At 35.2% G+C, this 19761-nt stretch overlaps 3 protein-coding genes across 3 annotated transcripts; 1 reads left to right on the top strand and 2 right to left on the bottom strand.

The window, feature by feature from the left end:
- Nucleotides 1-1386: 1386 nt before the first annotated feature.
- On the top strand, nt 1387-6213 carry LOC108454312 (probable LRR receptor-like serine/threonine-protein kinase At1g63430). Its single transcript, XM_017752730.2, has 13 exons — nt 1387-2112; nt 2350-2488; nt 2568-2639; nt 2749-2892; nt 2985-3134; nt 3508-3624; nt 3709-3773; nt 3967-4215; nt 4312-4517; nt 4650-4782; nt 4866-5023; nt 5209-5424; nt 5549-6213. The coding sequence occupies exons 1-13, from the start codon at nt 2028-2030 to the stop codon at nt 5792-5794; spliced, it is 1980 nt and encodes a 659-aa protein (XP_017608219.1). The 5' UTR covers nt 1387-2027; the 3' UTR covers nt 5795-6213.
- Nucleotides 6214-6932: 719 nt separating this feature from the next.
- LOC108457442 (RNA-binding NOB1-like protein) lies at nt 6933-9793 on the bottom strand. Its single transcript, XM_017756508.2, has 5 exons — nt 9289-9793; nt 8022-9120; nt 7726-7894; nt 7503-7622; nt 6933-7410 (listed from the first exon to the last, which is right to left on the bottom strand). Exons 1-5 carry the CDS (start codon nt 9626-9628, stop codon nt 7258-7260), a joined length of 1881 nt encoding a protein of 626 aa, XP_017611997.1. The 5' UTR covers nt 9629-9793; the 3' UTR covers nt 6933-7257.
- Nucleotides 9794-11357: 1564 nt separating this feature from the next.
- LOC108455446 (actin-depolymerizing factor 7-like) lies at nt 11358-12649 on the bottom strand. Its single transcript, XM_017754003.2, has 2 exons — nt 11962-12649; nt 11358-11793 (listed from the first exon to the last, which is right to left on the bottom strand). Exons 1-2 carry the CDS (start codon nt 12234-12236, stop codon nt 11640-11642), a joined length of 429 nt encoding a protein of 142 aa, XP_017609492.1. The 5' UTR covers nt 12237-12649; the 3' UTR covers nt 11358-11639.
- Between the last annotated feature and the right edge of the window lie 7112 nt (nt 12650-19761).

Below are 19761 nucleotides of genomic sequence, written 5' to 3'. Positions count from 1 at the left end.
TACTTTAAATTTAAAAAAAACAAACTATATAAGATATGGTCAATACATTGAGTCATTGGCAACTGTAAAACGTGTGGAATTTGACTTTTCAAGCTTTAATAAAAGACAAGCTTTTTAGCTCAACAGCCAAACAACAAAAATAGGATGCTAATAGAACTTAGAAATGAAGCTTTAGTCAAATTTTAGGTAAATTTAAGTTTAATTACATTTTTTAATCATCTTTAATTACATTTTTTAAATAATCTCATGATAATATTTGTCCTTCCCAATTTATAAAGAAGAAGATAATATGTTTTAATATACTCGAATCTACGTCCTCTTATATTAATAATAATACCATGCCATTTGAACTAAAATTCAATCATTATTTATTATTATAAACAATTTCATTTATAGATGAAAATAACATGATTTATTGTATTTAAGATTTTATTTATTTTCCTCTAATAAACATTTTATTTATTATACTTTTTTCCCAAATTTTATTATATTTTTATTAAAAATAATTATTTTCCTATTTGTTATATAAATTTAAATTTATTTGGACAATATTAATGACCGATTTTACATTTTTATACTAAATAATTTCAAATCACTATATATTTTATTTTTAATTTCAAATATCAAATAATAACCTATAATTTTTTTAAAAATCACTTACAAAAAAAAAGGGTTATTAAATCTATTTGTTAAGTATTGAACAATAAACATATGATTAGATTGTAGAGATATTTACAGAAGAAATTAAAAGGACATTTTAGTCTTTTGGAGAAAATTGGAATCACGGTATTTCGAGTCTCAAAGAGTCAACCTTACAATGTGTAATCACAGGCTGTCTTTGCTTCTTCAACGTTTAAAAAATCGTGATATTTGTAAACGATAAATATATTAGCAATATTTCGTGAAAATGATAATTAAAAAGTACGGTTGCGCTGAGAACACCGCTCATAATCGCCGGCGCAATCGCCGGGGGAGGGGGGCCTTTGCTTTTGCTTAATTATCATTAATATTTAATCGTCAACCTTAATTTTGGGGATATTTCTTTTTAATTTCCCTTTTATTTTTTATATTTACACAGCAAAATTTTTCCATAACTGTTTTGACGATATGTAAATGCTACGGATTCTTGTTTTTTTACTTTTTTTGATAAAATAATATTTTAAAATTTCAGCTTAATTTAAATTTAAATACAAGAGGATTTCCTAAAACAAAATAAACAAAAAGTAAAACCTTAAATTAAATTATTTAAATTTAATTATAAAAATACATTATATTATAAAATATTTTTATTTTAATTTAATTATGAAAATATTTTTTGCAATGTAACCACTATTCAGGGATTTTGTTATTTATTAATAATAGAGGAGGTTTACATTATTTGTGACCATGGTTTTATCACATTAATAATCTCACGAGATTAATGCGCTCCAATCAATTTTGCTCCTCTGAATCCAAATCATTAGCACTAATTCACTGGCAGCGGCGAAATTTCCAAAAGCAGATTATTAAATTTGCCCCCCAAACTAAGTATCATTTTACAAAACTGCCATTTCATAGATCAAAGTATTCAGGATGAAAAGGACAACATTCTTAAAACCATTCCCTAATTTTCAATCCATGTTTTCCCCACATATTTTTCTTGTCTTTTTTATTCCCTTTAAAACTCAAGGCTTCAAATTTTCCTCCTTTTTTCAAAAAGTGATTTGCTTTCATGGGCAGTAGCAAAATCATGAATTTAAGCACTATAGTGTTGTATTACTAGCATTTTATCTCTTTCATTGTTTTTGTATTACTAGCAAAGCAACCTCATTTCAGCAGATTAGTGTACCATAGTTATAGTCTCTTGATAAATCCCACACCTGCTACTCAGTTGGTTCTTTTTTGTTTTCCCCATTTTTACTCTCTCTTCTTCATTTTTGGGGTTGATGAATTTTACTTGCGGCTGATAAAACAGAGCTTTTGGGGTTGATGAATGATTGAATTCTACTTGCGGAGTGACAGAAAGAGAGTTACAATAGAGAAAAAAAATGAGACCATACATTTGTTTCTTGATTATGTTTTTGGCCTCTGGGGTTCTTTGTGTGACTTGTAGTTCTTTCCCTACTAAGGAAGGTAATGAGGTTTCTATTTTTTTTTTCTGTTTTTGTAGATCTTGTTTGGTTACTGGGAAAATGTGGGTACAAATAAGGGCTATTAATTGTCAATTTTCTGCCACGTGGTGTTTTATTTCAGCCTTTTTTCAAAGATTTATTATGTTGATTTTATGGAGACACTAATATAATTATATCATCAATAGTTTCTAATATTCCTCACTGAGTTTTGAACTCTGTTTTCTTTTTTTTTGTAAAGTTTGGGCTCTTACAACATTCAAGGAAGCTATATATGAAGACCCACACCTGGTTTTGTCAAACTGGAATGCTTTAGATGCTGATCCATGTGGGTGGTCTGGGATTACTTGTAATAAAGAGAGACAACATGTTATCAAGATGTAAGCACTGATCCAACAACTTTTCAAAGTTCTTTAATGGTAGATATGTTCATAATTTATGCATTTTCATGTGTTGCAGAAACATATCTGGTTCATCTTTGAAGGGATTTCTTGCTCCAGAAATGAGCCAAGTTACCTACTTGCAAGAACTGTATGTTCACCTTGTGCTTATTTGTTCCAAATGATGCTCTTGGTTCAAACTTTTTATCTGTATTGGAATGTAATGTTTGACTCATAAGTTCATGTATTTTTTCTTTTAGAACTTTACGCAAAAACAATCTGATAGGAACAATTCCAAAAGAATTTGGCTTGTTGAAATTCCTTAAAGTCTTGGATTTGGGGATGAATCAACTGACCGGCCCAATACCTGCAGAGCTCGGGAATTTAACCAGCCTTGTGAAAATGTAAAACCCGAATTCTTATGTGTCTTGCTTTAAGGAAATATGTGTTGTAATTTATGCTTTTTTGCTTATTTTGTTTTATGTTGTATTCACAGAAATCTTCAGTCAAATGGTTTGAGTGGGAGCTTGCCTGCTGAGCTTGGCAATTTAAAGAACCTTTCAGAACTTATTCTTGATAGAAATAAACTTCAAGGACCTGTTCCTGCTGAAAACGATTCTTCATTTGTAGCTAAGATACATGGAGCGTAAGTAGAATATCGTGGCAATGTGATTATGTTCTGTAAAGCTCTGTGGATTATATATGTCTATTTGATGAACTTCTCATTAGGAAATCCCCTTAATAACTTAATAATGAACTCTTCTAGTTCCTATATATACATGGCCTGCCGTATTATAGTTGTCTGTTTTAACCCTTAATGGCATTGCAAAATTAGTTTTTACTTGCATGTGATGATAATGACAGATGATTAGTTATAATTGTATATTTGTGCCATCTAGAGTTTAAAAATATTAGTCTGGGATCATAGATTTCAGAAATATTGCAGGCTTCTTGTCTAGAACTTTAGTCCCTGAAATTAAATCATGTTAGTGTATTAAGTTTAATTCTTTTTACGGCAGGAATGATTCACGTACAAGCGTAACTGGACTTTGTGGTGCATCTCAGCTCAAAGTGGTAGATTTGTCGTACAATTTTTTGGTTGGAAGCATACCAAAGTGTTTGGAGTATCTTCCAAGGTGAACTTTCATTGCGTGTATCATTGATCTGTGCTTGCTTTCCTCTGTCCTATTGCCTCATGTTTTTGCATATCATTAATGTAGCTCAAGCTTTCAAGGGAACTGTCTTCGGGAAAAGGATGCAAAACAGCGTCCCATCCGACAATGTGGTAAGTATTACATGATCTTTGCTTAATCTGTGGCCTGGTCGAGAATGTCTTGAGAATGTTTGAAGAAACTATATGTTCTTAGCTAAGTTGACATCTTAAAACTTGAAATCTCGTCAATTCATTTCATTACTCTAACAGATTTCTGCTGGTGGTCTATGATTACATGGTTCACAGTGCCATTATTTGTTTTTAGGTCCTCAGCCATCGAGAAGTCACCAAGCACCGAGCCTTAAGCATCATTCTTTTAAAGACGCTGCAAAGCATCAGAAAGCTTCGAAACCTGCGTGGCTTTTGGCTCTTGAAATTGCTACAGGAATTATGGCTGGGTCTCTCTTTCTTGTCGCGATTCTTACTGCTTTCCAAAGATGCAGAAGCAAGCCTGCAATTATAATCCCTTGGAAGAAATCAGGGAGTGAAAAGGAACAATTGATGGTGTACGTAGGTTAGTTTGCAATATATGGCATCGGTTACCGCTCTCAAATCAACTTAAAAATATAGTTTTCGGAGTACTATTGTTTAACATTATGCTTTTTTCCAGATTCAGAGTTGTTGAAAGACGTTACAAAATTTGGCAGACAAGAGCTTGAAGTATCTTGTGAAGACTTCAGCAACATTATTGGTTCCTCACCAGACAGTATTGTCTACAAAGGGACCATGAGGGGTGGTCCTGAAATCGCTGTGATATCCCTCTGTATTAAAGAGCAGCACTGGACAGGCTATCTTGAGCTCTATTTCCAGAGAGAGGTACTAGATATTCCCGGTAACAGTTCCATGAAAAGATTAATTCATCAAAAGATGTGAAACAGCTTTAAAATACAGGAATTCATGACGCTCGAGCAACCATATTCTAATTTTTTTATGTTAACTGATTTTCAGGTTGCAGATTTGGCAAGACTGAATCATGAAAATGTAGGGAAGTTACTTGGTTATTGTAGAGAGAGCTCACCATTTACAAGGATGCTTGTTTTTGAATATGCATCAAACGGAACGCTTTATGAGCATTTGCATTGTAAGCATACGGCCTCTCTTGCACACAATGATATAATTCTATACATTTGAGTTTTTTACCTGAGAAATCAATTTTATATGCAGATGGTGAAGGATCCCAGTTATCATGGACACGGAGAATGAGAATTATTCTTGGCATTGCTCAAGGACTCAAGTATCTTCATGCTGAACTCGAGCCACCATTCACTATATCAGAGTTAAGCTCGAGTTCTGTGTATCTTACTGAGGATTTTTCTCCTAAGGTATATCCCCTCAGCTCTTGCCATTTCATGTACGATCATCCAATGTTTTCTTCATGTTCCAAGTATACTCGAATTAGGGTCATTTCAATCTTATCTATAAAATTCTGTTGTGTTGGCAAATACTTGTAATGGTTAATAATATTGCTCGTCCTGGTGTTGAGATGGTCAATTTTCTTCTGATGCAGTTGGTTGATTTTGAAAGTTGGAAGATGATTCTTACTAGATCTGAAAAGAACTCTGGATCTATCGGCAACAATGGCCCTGCCTGTCTACTCCTGAATTCTTTGGAAAAACGCCATCTCGATATCCAAGGAAATATTCATTCTTTTGGCATACTTCTACTTGAAATAGTTAGTGGAAAGCCTCCATACTGCAAGGACAAAGGCTGCTTGATTGATTGGGTAAACAATCATTTCCAATTCACTTTTTTTTTTTTTATGAAATTCCATTTCATTGTACTCTTTATCGACAAGGGTGCTAAGCTTGATATTCTTTGGAATACTCATGTTGAACTCTGAATTACAGGCCAGGGATTATCTTGAACTACCAGAGGTCATGTCTTATATTGTGGATCCAGAGCTGAAACACTTCAGTTATGATGACCTCATAGTCATCTGTGAAGTAGTAAGCCTTTGCACTCATACGGACTTTTCGAAACGGCCATCAATGAAGGAAATAAGCCTAATGTTGGAGAGCAAAATCGACACATCTGTAGCAATTGAGCTCAAGTCATCTTCTTTAGCGTGGGCTGAACTTGCTCTTTCCTCATGATTGCATTCATTCGAACTTTTCGTAACGGCCATCGATGAAGGCAAAAAAAGTTAATGTTGGAGGGTAGAAGCGACACATCCAAGATCGGTTAAGTTAATGACATCTACTCTAGCTTGGGCAGAACATGCTGTTTCATCGTGATTGAGCTGAATTGAGATCTAGAAAGCTAACACACATTTGTAACATCGGGACACATAGTTTTGTCTATTGTTCAACCATTTTGATCTCTGTAAATGTTGTTTGCCAAAATGAAACATTTGGCAGCATTTCGTTTATATGCTGATGCCCACTTCTATTGTATATCTATAGATTTGGGTGCTCAGAAAGTTCTCTGATTATAGACAACCTAGCCATGTTTTTTATCCTCTGAATCCTGTGTAATCAGTTTTTAAATATATAAATTATTCTCATTTTGCTTAGACTACTTTCTCAACTCTTTCCAACGTCACATGCAAATTTGATTCTTAAATGATCCATTCAAAATGTTTTAATACTCAATCCAATTATGTAATTTTACTCGATGCTGACATTCTTCTAATCCAAGTAATCAACGCAATATTTGGTTTGAGTTTTATATATGTCCTTTGTATAGAACATGTATTTTAGAATCTCTTCGTTGTTGTTGCTTAAAGGCCCCACATTTTCAATATAAATAATGACTTCTTCCACTTCAAGTTATTAATATTTTAATGTGAACTGAATTTACTATTTTAATGCAGGTAGTTTTGTTTCATTCTCTTAAAAATGGAAAATACTAAATGAACATTTAAAATACTTTTACAAAGTCTTAGAAAAAGTTAAAATATATGAACGCCAATATATATATACATATTAACCATTTTAAATATCAAATTTCTCACAGAATAAAAATGTTCAAACCAATATAAATTCAAAAATAAATTTAGACAATTTCTAAATAACAAACAAAGAAAAATCATTTCTATTTATCAGATGTATTTTATTTTTCAAACAAAAAAAATACCATTGTTAACTTAGAAAAAAGAAATTGAAGTTTGAAGTTATTGAGGAGTTGAATTCCAAAAAATAACATAGTTAAATAAAAAAAATGCGGTACTTTATTAGATAGAGCATTAGGACAAAGACCGAAGATTCTGAGAAATAAGAACAGCTAAGGAACTTGCAAAGGAGATCTGTGCCAAACTCAAAAAAGAAAAGCAAACAATGGGGAACCCAAAACATTATTCCAGTCATTCCAATACATGTACATAAAAGAACCACTGGCAATACCTTACTACTTTTGCATTCAATTGCTTCTGTAATGCATAATCTCAAATGTATTTAAATAAAATCTCTCCATGATTGAGTTCATTCCAACACAAAAAAGAATATTAAAAACTTACTTATCAAAAGCATATGCGCAAAGGAAGTGGTGGGATATCAAAAAACTTTGCATTCATTGTCTAGCTCTCGAGTAAAAAATATAGATCAAAAGTGATGTAAAGTTACTTCTGCTTCGACCGGGAGTAATGATTGTCGTTTGGATTCCTCTTTCCGCTAAAGACTGCTAATGCTTTCCTTACAGGAGGCTGAAGAGGTGCTCTTTTATCAGTATGGTGAGTGAAGGTGTCCCCAGCCATGAACAGATCATCATCCCCCTACATAAAATATATGAACAATCTCTCAGATGTAAATTAACAGAAACAAAAAGAATACCACCAGACCTCTAAATAGTAGTGATGAGACGAACCTGTTTGTTTACTTTCTTCTTAGTTTTAGGGTAAAGGAACTTTTGGGGAAGTTGATCTTCGCGCAAAATTAGGTTTTTGGTTATGGCATCTCTTCCACCTTGAGGTAAAGGCAGTGAAAACTGCACACAGCAATTAAGGCATTCATATAATATTCTTTTCAAAAGCATATCATGTAACCAACCCAAAGAATCTTTTGCACAATGCTAACGTAAATAAAGTTACCTTTGTACCACGCAATGTAATTCTTGGACGATGGGATGCCAAAACAATTCCATTCTCACCAACAGTAACAGCTACTTTTCGTAATGTTCCTCCATTTCCACACTTCGGACAGAAAATTCTTCCAATTTCAGCAGTCACAGTATAGCAGGCATGGCATTTCAGTACCCATCTACATACAGATATAAGGTCAAAAAATAAGCTCATATGCATCAAATAACTTCATTTTGAATGATGACCACATTTGAATAACTGCCGACTGACAATTACCAGAACCGACATATGCATTAATTAATTACCTGTGCAGCTGCCGAATCTGCATTCCACCTGGTGCTAGTAATCTTAAACCCATCTGCAGAAGAACATTTTGCATAGCAAAATCCCCCGTTACACAAGCTACAGTGGACTCGGATAAGGATCTCAACATCCAGCTCTGTTCACTGCTCACATCATCAGTGAATGATGCATCAACAGTTTCATTGGTCTGACTTGACATCTCCAACTGGTCTAATTCTTCACTATCTCCATCAACAGCAAGATTCATACTGTCATCTAACATAGCTTCCTCCGCTGTGGTTTCTGTTTCTTTAGCTTCTCCAAGAGTCCTTGCTGGATCTTCTTCCAGCCTCATTTGTTTTAGGATTGAAGAAAGATCACAATCACCCTTGTCAACTTCTGCTCGCTCAGCCTCCTCAGAAATCCCATTTCCAGAATGAACTTCTTCGGCACTTTGTTGCAACGGCCGATCAGGACAACCACTTGCATCTTCACTGTTGCTCTTCTCTAAGCCTTTTTCCATATCTTCTTGACAATCTTTCTCCACTAATGCCTCGTAGAATTCCCGCCTAGCTTTCCTCCTAAGATATCTCCTATGAGTACTTCGACTTACCGCAGGCAGCCAATCATCAGCATTATCATCCAAGTGTCCCTGAGATGCATCAATACCATCAGCCACCATCTTTTTCCCTTCGATTTTTACCTCTTTTTTCTGGGGCAAATAGCGCCTAGGCCTCCTAAAACCCTGGTCAATATCTTCTTGATTCTCAGAATGTGTTTCACTCTTTGTTTCCACCAATACATCTTCAGAATTGTTATCTGATGAGACATAGTTCATATTTAAGTCTTTCAAGGGAAGGATTCTCGAGTTAGAGTTGAATCCATCTCCAGTTTCCGGTTCGAGAGCTTCCCACTCTTCCAAATTAGGGACATTAGAGCCCCATCCAGGCAAGTCCCTTTCAGGCAGCCTCTTCACATTAACAACATGAACAGGGGGCGGCGCATCCCTAAGATGATTTGTTCCATGAATTTGAGACTCTAACGTGTAAGTCAAGGCAATCAGTTTGAGATCAACATCAGAAAGAGTCTGCAAGTCACCAGTCGCCCTCGCAAATTTGATAACTACAAAGCTCAAATAGGACACCCAATTAACTAATGGTGTATCTATTAATATATCATCAATTAAGATTCTACTTATCCTCATAACAACAAACCAAGCAGCAGAAGCCAAATGGTGATAAAAATAACAGCCAAATACAAGGAATGGGACTTGAAGATAAGATTGAATACCTTTATTTAGGGCATCTGGGGAGGGCTCCACCGAATCGATGGAGAAAGGGATGAAGGCTAAGCGGTGGCGAGAAACGGGGTCGCGAATTTCTGCGAGAACTTCGGGGACGGTTACGAACCTGTCAGCGGTGTTGTTTAGCTTTTCTCCACCTTCGATGACGGCGTTGGCGTCCACTACGGCCACCGCTATTCCCTTCGTGGATTTGCAGCTTTCAACGAAGATTTGGCTTGTCGCCGTAGTTTGGCTTTGAGTATGAGGTTTTGGTGGTTGGCTCTTCAGAACGTTGCTCCAACCCGATATCGGATTTAGGTTTGGGGCGGGGGGTCCGGAGTCCTCCATGCTTTTGGCTTAGAGAGAAATAGAAAGAAAGCTCGAAGCGCAGAGTCAGGTCTTTTATGTTTTCTGGGCAACCAAGCTCAGACTCGAGAGTCTAAAACCCTAGAAAATGCGAGGAAGCGAGGCATGAACGGTGCCGTTCTGAAAATGAAGGAAATAAAGGCTTAATATATCTAAAAGCCCATGTGAAAAAATTCAACAATCAATTGAGCCTTTAATCGAAAACAACGCCGAATTGAGTCCTTAATCAAATATAAGCAACCAATTAAGCCCTTAAAAGACTAATTTCAGTGTAAGCCTCTTGGCGTTTGTTAACTTTGCCACATGGCACACTAGGGTTTGCCACGTGGTGAAATTGGGTAATTTCGCTTAGGATCTAGTACTTCAAAATTTAATAAATTATTTAGAAATATAGCATTCATGATTATTTGTCAAGTCCATAAATTTATTAAAAGTTTATTTATTAATAAATTTGAAATTTTTAAAATATTTTTAAATTTGATAAATTCATGCTTTTATACTTTTCTAATATATGTTATAAATTGAATCTCGACTAGTTTGAATACTTTATTTTATCGTCTACATAATAATTGAAAATGTTCAAATGTTTAAAGGAATCATAAAATCAATCCACATTGTTATACCACATGGAAAAGTTAAGGATGTTTGTGGCTTACAGCAAAATTGATTTTTTTAAAGGGCTTAATTGATTATTCATATTCGATTAAAGGCTCAATTAAGTATTTTTTATTAAGAGTTCAATTAATTATTGAATTATTTTACAAATACTTTTTGATGTATTAAGCGAAATAATAGATTACATTTAGTAATTTATAATTGAGTATTATATAAGTTTAATCAGCTTAAAATTAGGTTTTGTTATTAAACATTTAAAATTACCATATAATTATTAGTTTTAGGTCAATTTATAGGGCTAATCCTTGTACTTTTCTAATTTAATTCTTTTATCTTTTTTATTTTCACATAATTGTTTTCTCTTTTCAATTTAGTATATCGTATTACTTTTGATTTTATTTTTATTTCAAATTCATTATAAATATACTAAAAATTAAATCAAATAATTTTAATGAACTCCAAAATATTTATTTTCTCGCATGACCAACAATCCAACGTACAATTTTCATGTATTCTACTATTTTTAATGGGTATATATCAATTTGGTTTTTCTTTTACATTTTAAATGATAAAATTAAAATGAATATCATAAATAAATTAAATTATTAATTTGTTATTGGTTTTAAATTTCAATAGGTTTGGGCTTTTAAGAGTATTAAATTTTAATGGGTATTTGAGTTTAAGATTTAAATTTTAGTTTAGGTATATAAATGGATTATGGCTTAATTAGTTTATTCGATTTAAAACATCAAAATTAGAAATCAACTGAATAAATCAATTAAACCAAAAATTAAAACTAATGAAACAGAAAAATCAAATAAACTGAAAATATTTGTTTTTCTTGATTCGGTTCACTTTTAGAATTTTTTGCACATATTGTCCAAAGCCACTAAGTTTTATAGTATATATATATATAATTGTTATATGTTTGCATGCATATATAATGGATATTTTCTTAAGAAAATAAAAATAAAAATAAAAATATATATGTGAAAAATATTTATAAAATCAATAAAACTGAAATAGTATACTGGAACACACCGATACTAATAGTACCAATATTAAAACAAAAAATGCAACGTGCAATAATAAAAACTAAGAGAAGGGGGAAAAAAGAACGAGATTAGTTTCTTAAAATCACCCCTAGTAATTAAAAGGGGTTAAAAATTAATGGGATGTAAAAGTGGTGATCCCTATTCATAATTTAACTTTTTTTCAACATTTTTTTATATGTAAAACAAACCAAATTCTTCTCAAACAAAAGAAATTGAATCCACAAAATGTTTCATTGTATCAATTGAACTACTAACTAAATTGATGATTATGGCAATTGAAAAAATAAATTAAAACCCCCAAAATCGGTTTATTGATCCAATGGCTAGCTAATAGCTCGCTCTTTGACAATGTCGTAGCTCATTTCACTCAGATCAGTAGCCTGCAATTCAACCTGAACACCGTCCAACTCTTTCCTGAATCTATCTTTGGAGCTGGCATATACCATTTTGCTCCTAACTCTTGATGAATCCGGGGCCCTATATACCAAAATTATAAGACAAGTAATTCAAGTCAGATCCAACTTAAAATGAATCTAATTATATTAGATTTTACGTAAGACTTTTTATAATTTGAATCATCGAGGAGAATAAAACGTAAATGATTCTGAGTAATAAATAAATAAACCACGACTCGTATGTTATTACCATGCAATGAAGACAATTTTGCTCTTCTGGCAGTTTTCATTAGTGGTGAAATCAAGATCAAAAACAGCATAACGACACTCATTAGGGGGCAAACTGGCAACTAAATCATCATATTTTTCGTTGGGTTGACCAAGCTTCTCAACCACAACCTGGTAACTCGTTTCTTCTATTTTGAAAACAATGAATCTGTAATTTCTCTTTGCTTTTAACTCCAAAAACTTCATTTTGCATTCATCACCCACTGCAATTCCAGATGATGCATTCGCCTGTTCCATTAACCAAAATTTTATTTATAATATATATATCATTGCATATTAGAATCAAATATATATGATAATTCATATTATATTCACATCATATAATCGAACTGTGTTAAGCATTGTTAAATCTAATCGAATGTAAACATTCATTGCTTGAATCAAAATACAAGGCCTTGTTAGGCTTGTTGGCCATTGCCCCTTGCAGAGGCATGAAGTCTCTATACCCCCAATAGGCAACAACTAGGCATATACAAAAGAATTGAGAAGATCAAACTTTTTTAACTCAAATTTTCACTCGAAATTTAGTATTGCAAATTTATCGAGACACCATGTTTAATTATTATGATAAGATGGACGAAAAAAACGACATACCATTTTTGTCACAAATGAGATGTGGAAACAGTGAAAAGAGAAAGGGTGAGGGGAAAGATAGCAAGAGGCTGAATGAGGGTTGTGGGAGTACAAATAGAAAAAGATATCCTTATTTTTAGGTGTTAAATGAGAGGTGAAATTTTTGATGGACGAAATTTATGGGTTCTTTTTCTTTCTATGTTTGGATATTATATTATTTTTTAAATGATATTATGTTTAATAATATTTAAGTTGTTACTATTTTATTTTTCAGTCCATCCAAATTTAGAAAGGTTGACCACTTGTCCTATAGCGAAGAATAATTCTATATATAAGGTGTTGGGTTCCAATGGTTGAAAAATCGAATGAGTTGCAAATGTTTTTACGAATTCAAACAAAATTTTAAATTAATATTTTTTAAAAATAAAATGCAATAAAACAAAGCAAATAATATAGCTATTGGCTTTATTTGCACTCAATCAAATTCATTAGAAACATAAATTAATGCAAGCTACGAGATTGATCAGGGAAGTCAGTAGAGCGAGAATAACAGAAGTGACTGTTTATGATGCAAAACATGTTGGGAAGAAACCGAACAACCGAAACAAAGCGAAAGCACAACCGGCGTTCTTTCTCTCCTTATAACTCCTGTCAAAAATTATGGCAAGCACAATAGCACAAGATATGTTCTCTAGCAACCTTAATCAACCACAAATCAACTAATGCAACCACAACAAAAATAAATAGGGACACCGATATTTTTACATGGAAAACCCCTCTAAATCAAGGGTAAAAACCACGGGACTTTAGAGTCCGATAAAGAGCTCTACTATCATCAAATGTTCGACTACAAGATCACAATATCAAGCCTACAACAAGCATTCAACTCCGACAAGGCTAACAATATGTAATCTTTAGCAAAAGAGAGAAAAATGAGAGAACATCACCAAAAACGTAGCTGCTGAAAAATGGGTATTTCCGACGCTACAAGTCTCGGATGAAAAATTCGACCGTACAAAGTCAAGAACACCTTATCACCTAGCTGCTGTCCAAAAATCAGCTCAATCGAACCACGGATGGACCTTCGAACGAGGAGTTGATCACTGCTGCACCAAGCTTGAAAAACTGATTTTTTCTATTCTCTCTTTTTCTCCAACGAGCTTCAATCTCACTCTCTGTTTTTCTCTTCTTTTAAATTGAGAATTTGACACTCAATAATAATAGAAAGGCTACCCACATCCCACACATAAAAAAAATTGGCTTTTGACAAAATCAAAGAAAGACAAAACATTATGGCAGAAAATATGGGTTTCCCACATAGTGGGACCCATACCCAACAAATCTCCCCCTCCAACTATGTGGGGAATGCCTCCATGCCGGAGGTCAAACAACATGCTTCAAACTTTCCTCTTGGTAAGACCTTTGTCAACATATCAGCACCATTATCATTAGTGTGTATCTTCTCAAGCTCTAACAGCTTAGCTTCAAGAACATCTCGTATCCAATGGTACCTCACATCAATATGCTTAGATCTAGCATGAAAAGTTGAGTTCTTACTAAGATGAATAGCACTCGGCTATCACAAAGACAGGACATACTTCTCCGAGTAAAACCAAGCTCTTGCACAAACTTCTTCATCCAAAGCATCTCCTTACACGCCTTGTTCTTTGCAATGAACTCGATTCGGTGGTGGACAATGCAACACACTTTTCTTTGTCTCGATTGCCATGCCACAGCTCCCCCGCATAAGTGATTAAGTAACTCAAGTAGATCTCCTCGAGTCAATATCTCCGGCCATGTCGAATCAGTATACCCAACAGTAACAGGTTTCTCATTGCCGAAACAAAGTTTCATGTTGGAAGTGCCACGAAGATATCTCATAATCCACTTCACTGCATTCCAATGCTCTCTGCCTAGATTAGAAAGAAACCGACTAACTGTACCAACGGCATAAGCTAAGTCTGGTCTCGTGCAAACCATTGCATACATCAAACTACCCACGGCTGAAGAGTAAGGAATTTTCTGCATCTCTTCCTTCTCCTTTTCTGTGGAAGGACTATGCTTAACACTCAATCTAAAGTGCATAGCAAAGGGAGTATTCACCGCTTTAGCTTTGTCCATACTAAACTTTTGAAGTACTTTCTCAATGTACCTCTCTTGTGATAACCATAATTTCTTAGCCTTTCTATCACGTGTCAGTCTTATGCCAAGAATTTGCTTTGCTGGCCCCAAATCCTTCATTGCAAAGGATTTACTCAACTCTTGTTTCAACTTCTCAATTCTAGAAGCATTCTGACCAACAATAAGCATATCATCAACATAGAGCAAAAGAATAATAAAATCATCACCAGAGAATTTCTTAACAAACACACAATGATCAGAAGTAGTCTTCTTGTAGCTTTGCTCCCCCATAACAGACTCAAACTTCTTGTACCATTGCCTTGGAGCTTGCTTCAAACCATACAAGCTCTTCTTCAATCTGCACACATAGTCCTCTTTCCCTTATGCAACAAAACTCTCTGGCTGCTCCATGTAAAGCTCTTCTTCCAAGTCACCATGAAGAAAAGCAATTTTCACATCCATTTGTTCAACCTCTAGGTCATAACAAGCTGCCAAACTCAGTATAGTTCTGATAGAGGACATCTTCACAACCGGAGAAAATATTTCTTCAAAATCAACCCCCTTTTTCTGAGTATAACCCTTGACGACCAATCTAGCTTTGTATCGTGGAGATGAAGACTTCTCTTCTTGCTTCAACCTGTAAACCCACCGATTCTTCAAAGCTCTTTTGCCCTTAGGCAGTTTCACCAATTCAAAAGTATGGTTCTCATGCAAGGATTGAAGTTTGTCTTTCATCGCTTCAACCCACTGATCTTTGCATTCACTCTCCATAGCCTCTTCATAACATCCAGGTTCTCCCCCGTCAGTCAAAAGAACATATTCATCAGGAGAATACTTGACAGAAGATCGTCGATCTCTGGAAGACCTTCGAAGTGGAACTGCTGGTGGAGCTATAGGTGCTTGTTGTTGATCATTCACAACATCATCTATGGGAGTAGCAAAGTCACCTATAGTCTGATGGTCACCACTAACATCACCATGCACATCATCCTGGATAGGATCTGGTGAAGAGTCTAGGGGAACCGGATTCACATCGATCAAGTCACCACTACCTTGTGAATCCACTTTCTCCGTCTTATCAATGTCATCAATGGTCTGATCCTCAATGAAGACAACATCTCTGCTTCTCACGAGTTTCTTCTGAACTGGATCATAGAGTCTATAACCAAACTCACCATCTAGACCATAACCAATAAAAATGCATTGTCGAGCCTTGGCATCCAACTTGGATCTTTCATCATTTGGAACATGAACAAATACTTTACAACCGAACACACGTAGGTGATCATATGACACGTCTTTACCAAACCAAACTCTATCTGGCACATCACCTTTCAAAGGAACACTAGGAGACAGATTTATCACATGTGTCACTGTATTCAAAGCTTCAGCCCAAAATGATCTTGGTAACTTTGCATCTGACAACAAACATCTGACTCTCTCAATCAATGTTCGGTTCATTCTTTCAGCTAACCCATTTAACTGTGGAGTCTTTGGTGGTGTTCTCTGATGTCTGATTCCCTGTCGTAGACAATACTCATGAAACGACCTTGTGTACTCGCCACCATTATCAGTACGAATGCACTTCAACTTCTTCTCAGTTTCCCTTTCAACTGATGCTTGAAACTGTTTAAACACCTCAAAGACTTGATTTTTAGACTTCAAAGTGTAAACCCATAGCTTTCTTGAACAATCATCAATGAAAGTCACAAAGTAAAGTGCACCACCATATGATCTTACTTTTATCGGACCACAAACATCTGAATGGACCAACTCTAGCAACTCTGATTTCTTATGAGGAGGATGACTTCTAAATGAAACTCTTTTCTGCTTTCCTGCTAGACAATGAGCACAATTCTTCAGTGTAGCATTCTTTAAACCCGAAAGTTGATTCTTCTTCGCTAAACAAATTAAGCCCTTCTCACTCATGTGACTGAGTCGTTTATGCCACAACTCAGTTGAGTTGTCATTCAGTGTCACATTCACCGTCTCTCGAGAAGTCAAAGCTTGCATCAAGTACAAATTTGAGCTCTTCTTTCCTCGAGCCACAACCAATGAGCCTTTAGTCAGCTTCCACTGCCCTTCACTGAAGGTGTTACAGAATCCCTCATCATCAAGCTTTCCTGCAGAAATCAAATTCAAACGGACATCCGGTTCATGTCTGACATCATTGAGAGTTAACTTTGTTCCATTGTTACTCACCAAGCTAACATCTCCCATACCAATAACCGAAACCAAACCATCATTACCCATCTTCAATACCCCAAAATCACCAGGAGTATAAGATGTGAAGAATTCCTTCCTCGACGTGACATGAAATGATGCACCAGTATCAATCACCCAACTAGTCTCGTCGCATGCTAGGTTGACCAAATTCTCATCACAAATAACTAACAGATCTTCACGAGTAACAGTAGCAACACGCTCGGATTTTTCATCGTCATTCCGATCGTGTTTATCACCACCACCTTTGTTCTCTTTCTTTCACTTGAAGTAATATTTCTTGATATGACCTTTCTTACCACAATGATGACACTCAAGATTCTTGTATCTCGATCTTGACTTGCTTCGGCTTTTATCTCTACCCTTTCCATCTTTGTCTCTGTTTCTCCCCCTGTTCTCGATAACCAACACCTCGGACTGTGATGTAGAACCCTGAGATCTTCTTCTAACCTCTTCATTCAACACACCACTCTTAGCCAAATCCAAAGTAATAATACCCTGTGGGGCAGAATTAATGAGTGAGACTCGAAAGGTCTCCCAAGAGTCTGGTAAAGTAGCAAGCAACCAAAGTCCTAAAATCTCGTCATCAAATTTGACACCCATACCAAGCAACTGATTCATCACACTCTGAAATTCACTAACATGGTCAGCTATAGACATTCCTTCTTTATATTTCAGTGCTATCATTTTCTTCAGCAAAAACAACTTGTTATTGCCCGACCTCGAAGCATACAAGCTTTCAAGCTTCTCCCACAATGTTCGAGCATGTGTCTCCTGATCAATGTGGTTGTAAACATTTTCTTCAACAAATTACCGAATAAATCCACACACTTGTTGATGCTCAAATTCCCATTCTTCATCACTTTTCGAATCGGGTTTTTGAGTAGTAAAGATCGGAAGATGCAAAGCCTTCACAAACAACAAGTCCTTCATTTTATTCCGCCAAAGTTGATAATTTGTGCCATTCAACATAATCATCTTTCTCGTATTAATTTCCATAATTATCTCACACAATAACCAAGCTCTGGTACCAGTTTGTTGGGAAGAAACCGAACAACCGAAACAAAGCGAAAGCACAACCGGTGTTCTTTCTCTCCTTATAACTCCTGTAAAAAATTATGGCAAGCACAATAGCACAAGATATGTTCTCTAGCAACCTTAATCAACCACAAATCAACTAATGCAACCACAACAAAAATAAATAGAGACACCGATATTTTTACGTGGAAAACCCCTCTAAATCAAGGGTAAAAACCACGGGACTTTAGAGTCCGATAAAGAGCTCTACTATCATCAAATGTTCGACTACAAGATCACAATATCAAGCCTACAACAAGCATTCAACTCCGACAAGGCTAACAATATGTAATCTTTAGCAAAAGAGAGAAAAATGAGAGAACATCACCAAAAACGTAGCTGCTGAAAAATGGGTATTTCCGACGCTACAAGTCTCGGATGAAAAATCCGACCGTACAAAGTCAAGAACACCTTATCACCTAGCTGCTGTCCAAAAATCAGCTCAATCGAACCACAGATAGACCTTCGATCGAGGAGTTGATCACTGCTGCACCAAGCTTGAAAAACTGATTTTTTCTATTCTCTATTTTTCTCCAACGAGTTTCAATCTCACTCTCTGTTTTTCTCTTCTTTTAAATTGAGAATTTGACACTCAATAATAATAGAAAGGCTACCCACATCCTACACATAAAAAAAATTGACTTTTGACAAAATCAAAGAAAGACAAAACATTATGGTAGAAAATATGGGTTTCCCACATAGTGGGACCCATACCCAACAAAACAGTGAATGGATAAGGTGATTTGTTGGGAGAAACCGAAAAGGGGATGGCTCAAAGTTAATATGGATGGGGCGAAGAGATCATGAGGGTTCATGGGTTGTCGGCTTTGCGAAGAATGTTGGGACTTGCTCAGTAGTTAACGCAGAATTGTAGGGGCGCTGGAGGGGCTCCAGCAAGCATGGAAGCTAGGAGCAAGGAAAGTAGTTTTGGAAACAGATAATATGGTGGTGACAAGGCTTCTAAAGGCACAGCAGATCGGGCACGATGATAGTGCATTCATTAGTGAGGGCCATAAAAAGGATGATTCTGTTGGATTGGAGAGTGGAGGTAAACCATGTTTATAGAGAAGGAAATAAGGTTGCTGATGCTTTGGCAGCCATGGCTTTTTCAAAATCGTTAGGCCTCCATCAGTTTCTACGGGCTCCGGATGAGGGTACTCGGCTCCTTCAGGATGACGGCAACAACATTGGCACTAGTAAGACAATTATGATTTAAACTGTTGTAGTTCCTTTTTCTTATTAAAAATAATGATTGATTTTTCAAAAAATAAGAGCAATCCTCATTAATCACACCTAGTTTTGAACATTTACTCTCGGCAAAGGAAAAAAATTGAAAAAGTAAAAAAAAAGAGAGCAAAAATTTTATTAAAACGAATATGCCATCACAAAGTAAAATTTTTTACTTTAATTTTATTAACCGATAGAAGTTAAATAAAAAAAGTAATGTTAGAAATTTGATAACATATGTATGTAAAAATCTTTTTTTTTAAAAATAAATTCATTAATTTGTTCAATAAATAGAATCATACAATTCATGGGAAAAAAATAACAAACACTCGTTATAGATGGTGAATGACAAGTTACATAAACACAATAAAGGCTTTAGCCTCAACATCAATAAAACATTATGACACGTTGATAATTGGTTTTGCCATAATTTAAGCACGACATATATAGAGTATGATTGCAAGCACTTAATACAATAATAAAATCAGCCTCGGATGGTCCAAACAACAAGTAAAAATTGACAAAAGAGTAGCATTTACCA

Source organism: Gossypium arboreum, chromosome 9 (assembly GCF_025698485.1).
Source record: "Gossypium arboreum isolate Shixiya-1 chromosome 9, ASM2569848v2, whole genome shotgun sequence".
Lineage (NCBI taxonomy): Eukaryota > Viridiplantae > Streptophyta > Magnoliopsida > Malvales > Malvaceae > Gossypium > Gossypium arboreum.
This window is presented reverse-complemented; position numbering and strand designations above follow the sequence as displayed.

Excerpts from the sequence above, each read along its gene's own strand:
- LOC108454312 (XM_017752730.2), top strand. The coding sequence starts at position 2,028 with ATGAGACCATACATTTGTTTCTTGATTATGTTTTTGGCCTCTGGGGTT. Across the intron at positions 2,113-2,349 it reads TTCTTTCCCTACTAAGGAAG|TTTGGGCTCTTACAACATTC; the intron begins GTAATGAGGTTT and ends TTTTTTGTAAAG. Across the intron at positions 3,625-3,708 it reads TGTTTGGAGTATCTTCCAAG|CTCAAGCTTTCAAGGGAACT; the intron begins GTGAACTTTCAT and ends TCATTAATGTAG.
- LOC108457442 (XM_017756508.2), bottom strand. The coding sequence starts at position 9,628 with ATGGAGGACTCCGGACCCCCCGCCCCAAACCTAAATCCGATATCGGGT. Across the intron at positions 7,895-8,021 it reads CAGATTCGGCAGCTGCACAG|ATGGGTACTGAAATGCCATG; the intron begins GTAATTAATTAA and ends ATCTGTATGTAG. Across the intron at positions 7,411-7,502 it reads AGAAGAAAGTAAACAAACAG|GGGGATGATGATCTGTTCAT; the intron begins GTTCGTCTCATC and ends TATTTTATGTAG.
- LOC108455446 (XM_017754003.2), bottom strand. The coding sequence starts at position 12,236 with ATGGAACAGGCGAATGCATCATCTGGAATTGCAGTGGGTGATGAATGC. Across the intron at positions 11,794-11,961 it reads AAAATTGTCTTCATTGCATG|GGCCCCGGATTCATCAAGAG; the intron begins GTAATAACATAC and ends TTTGGTATATAG.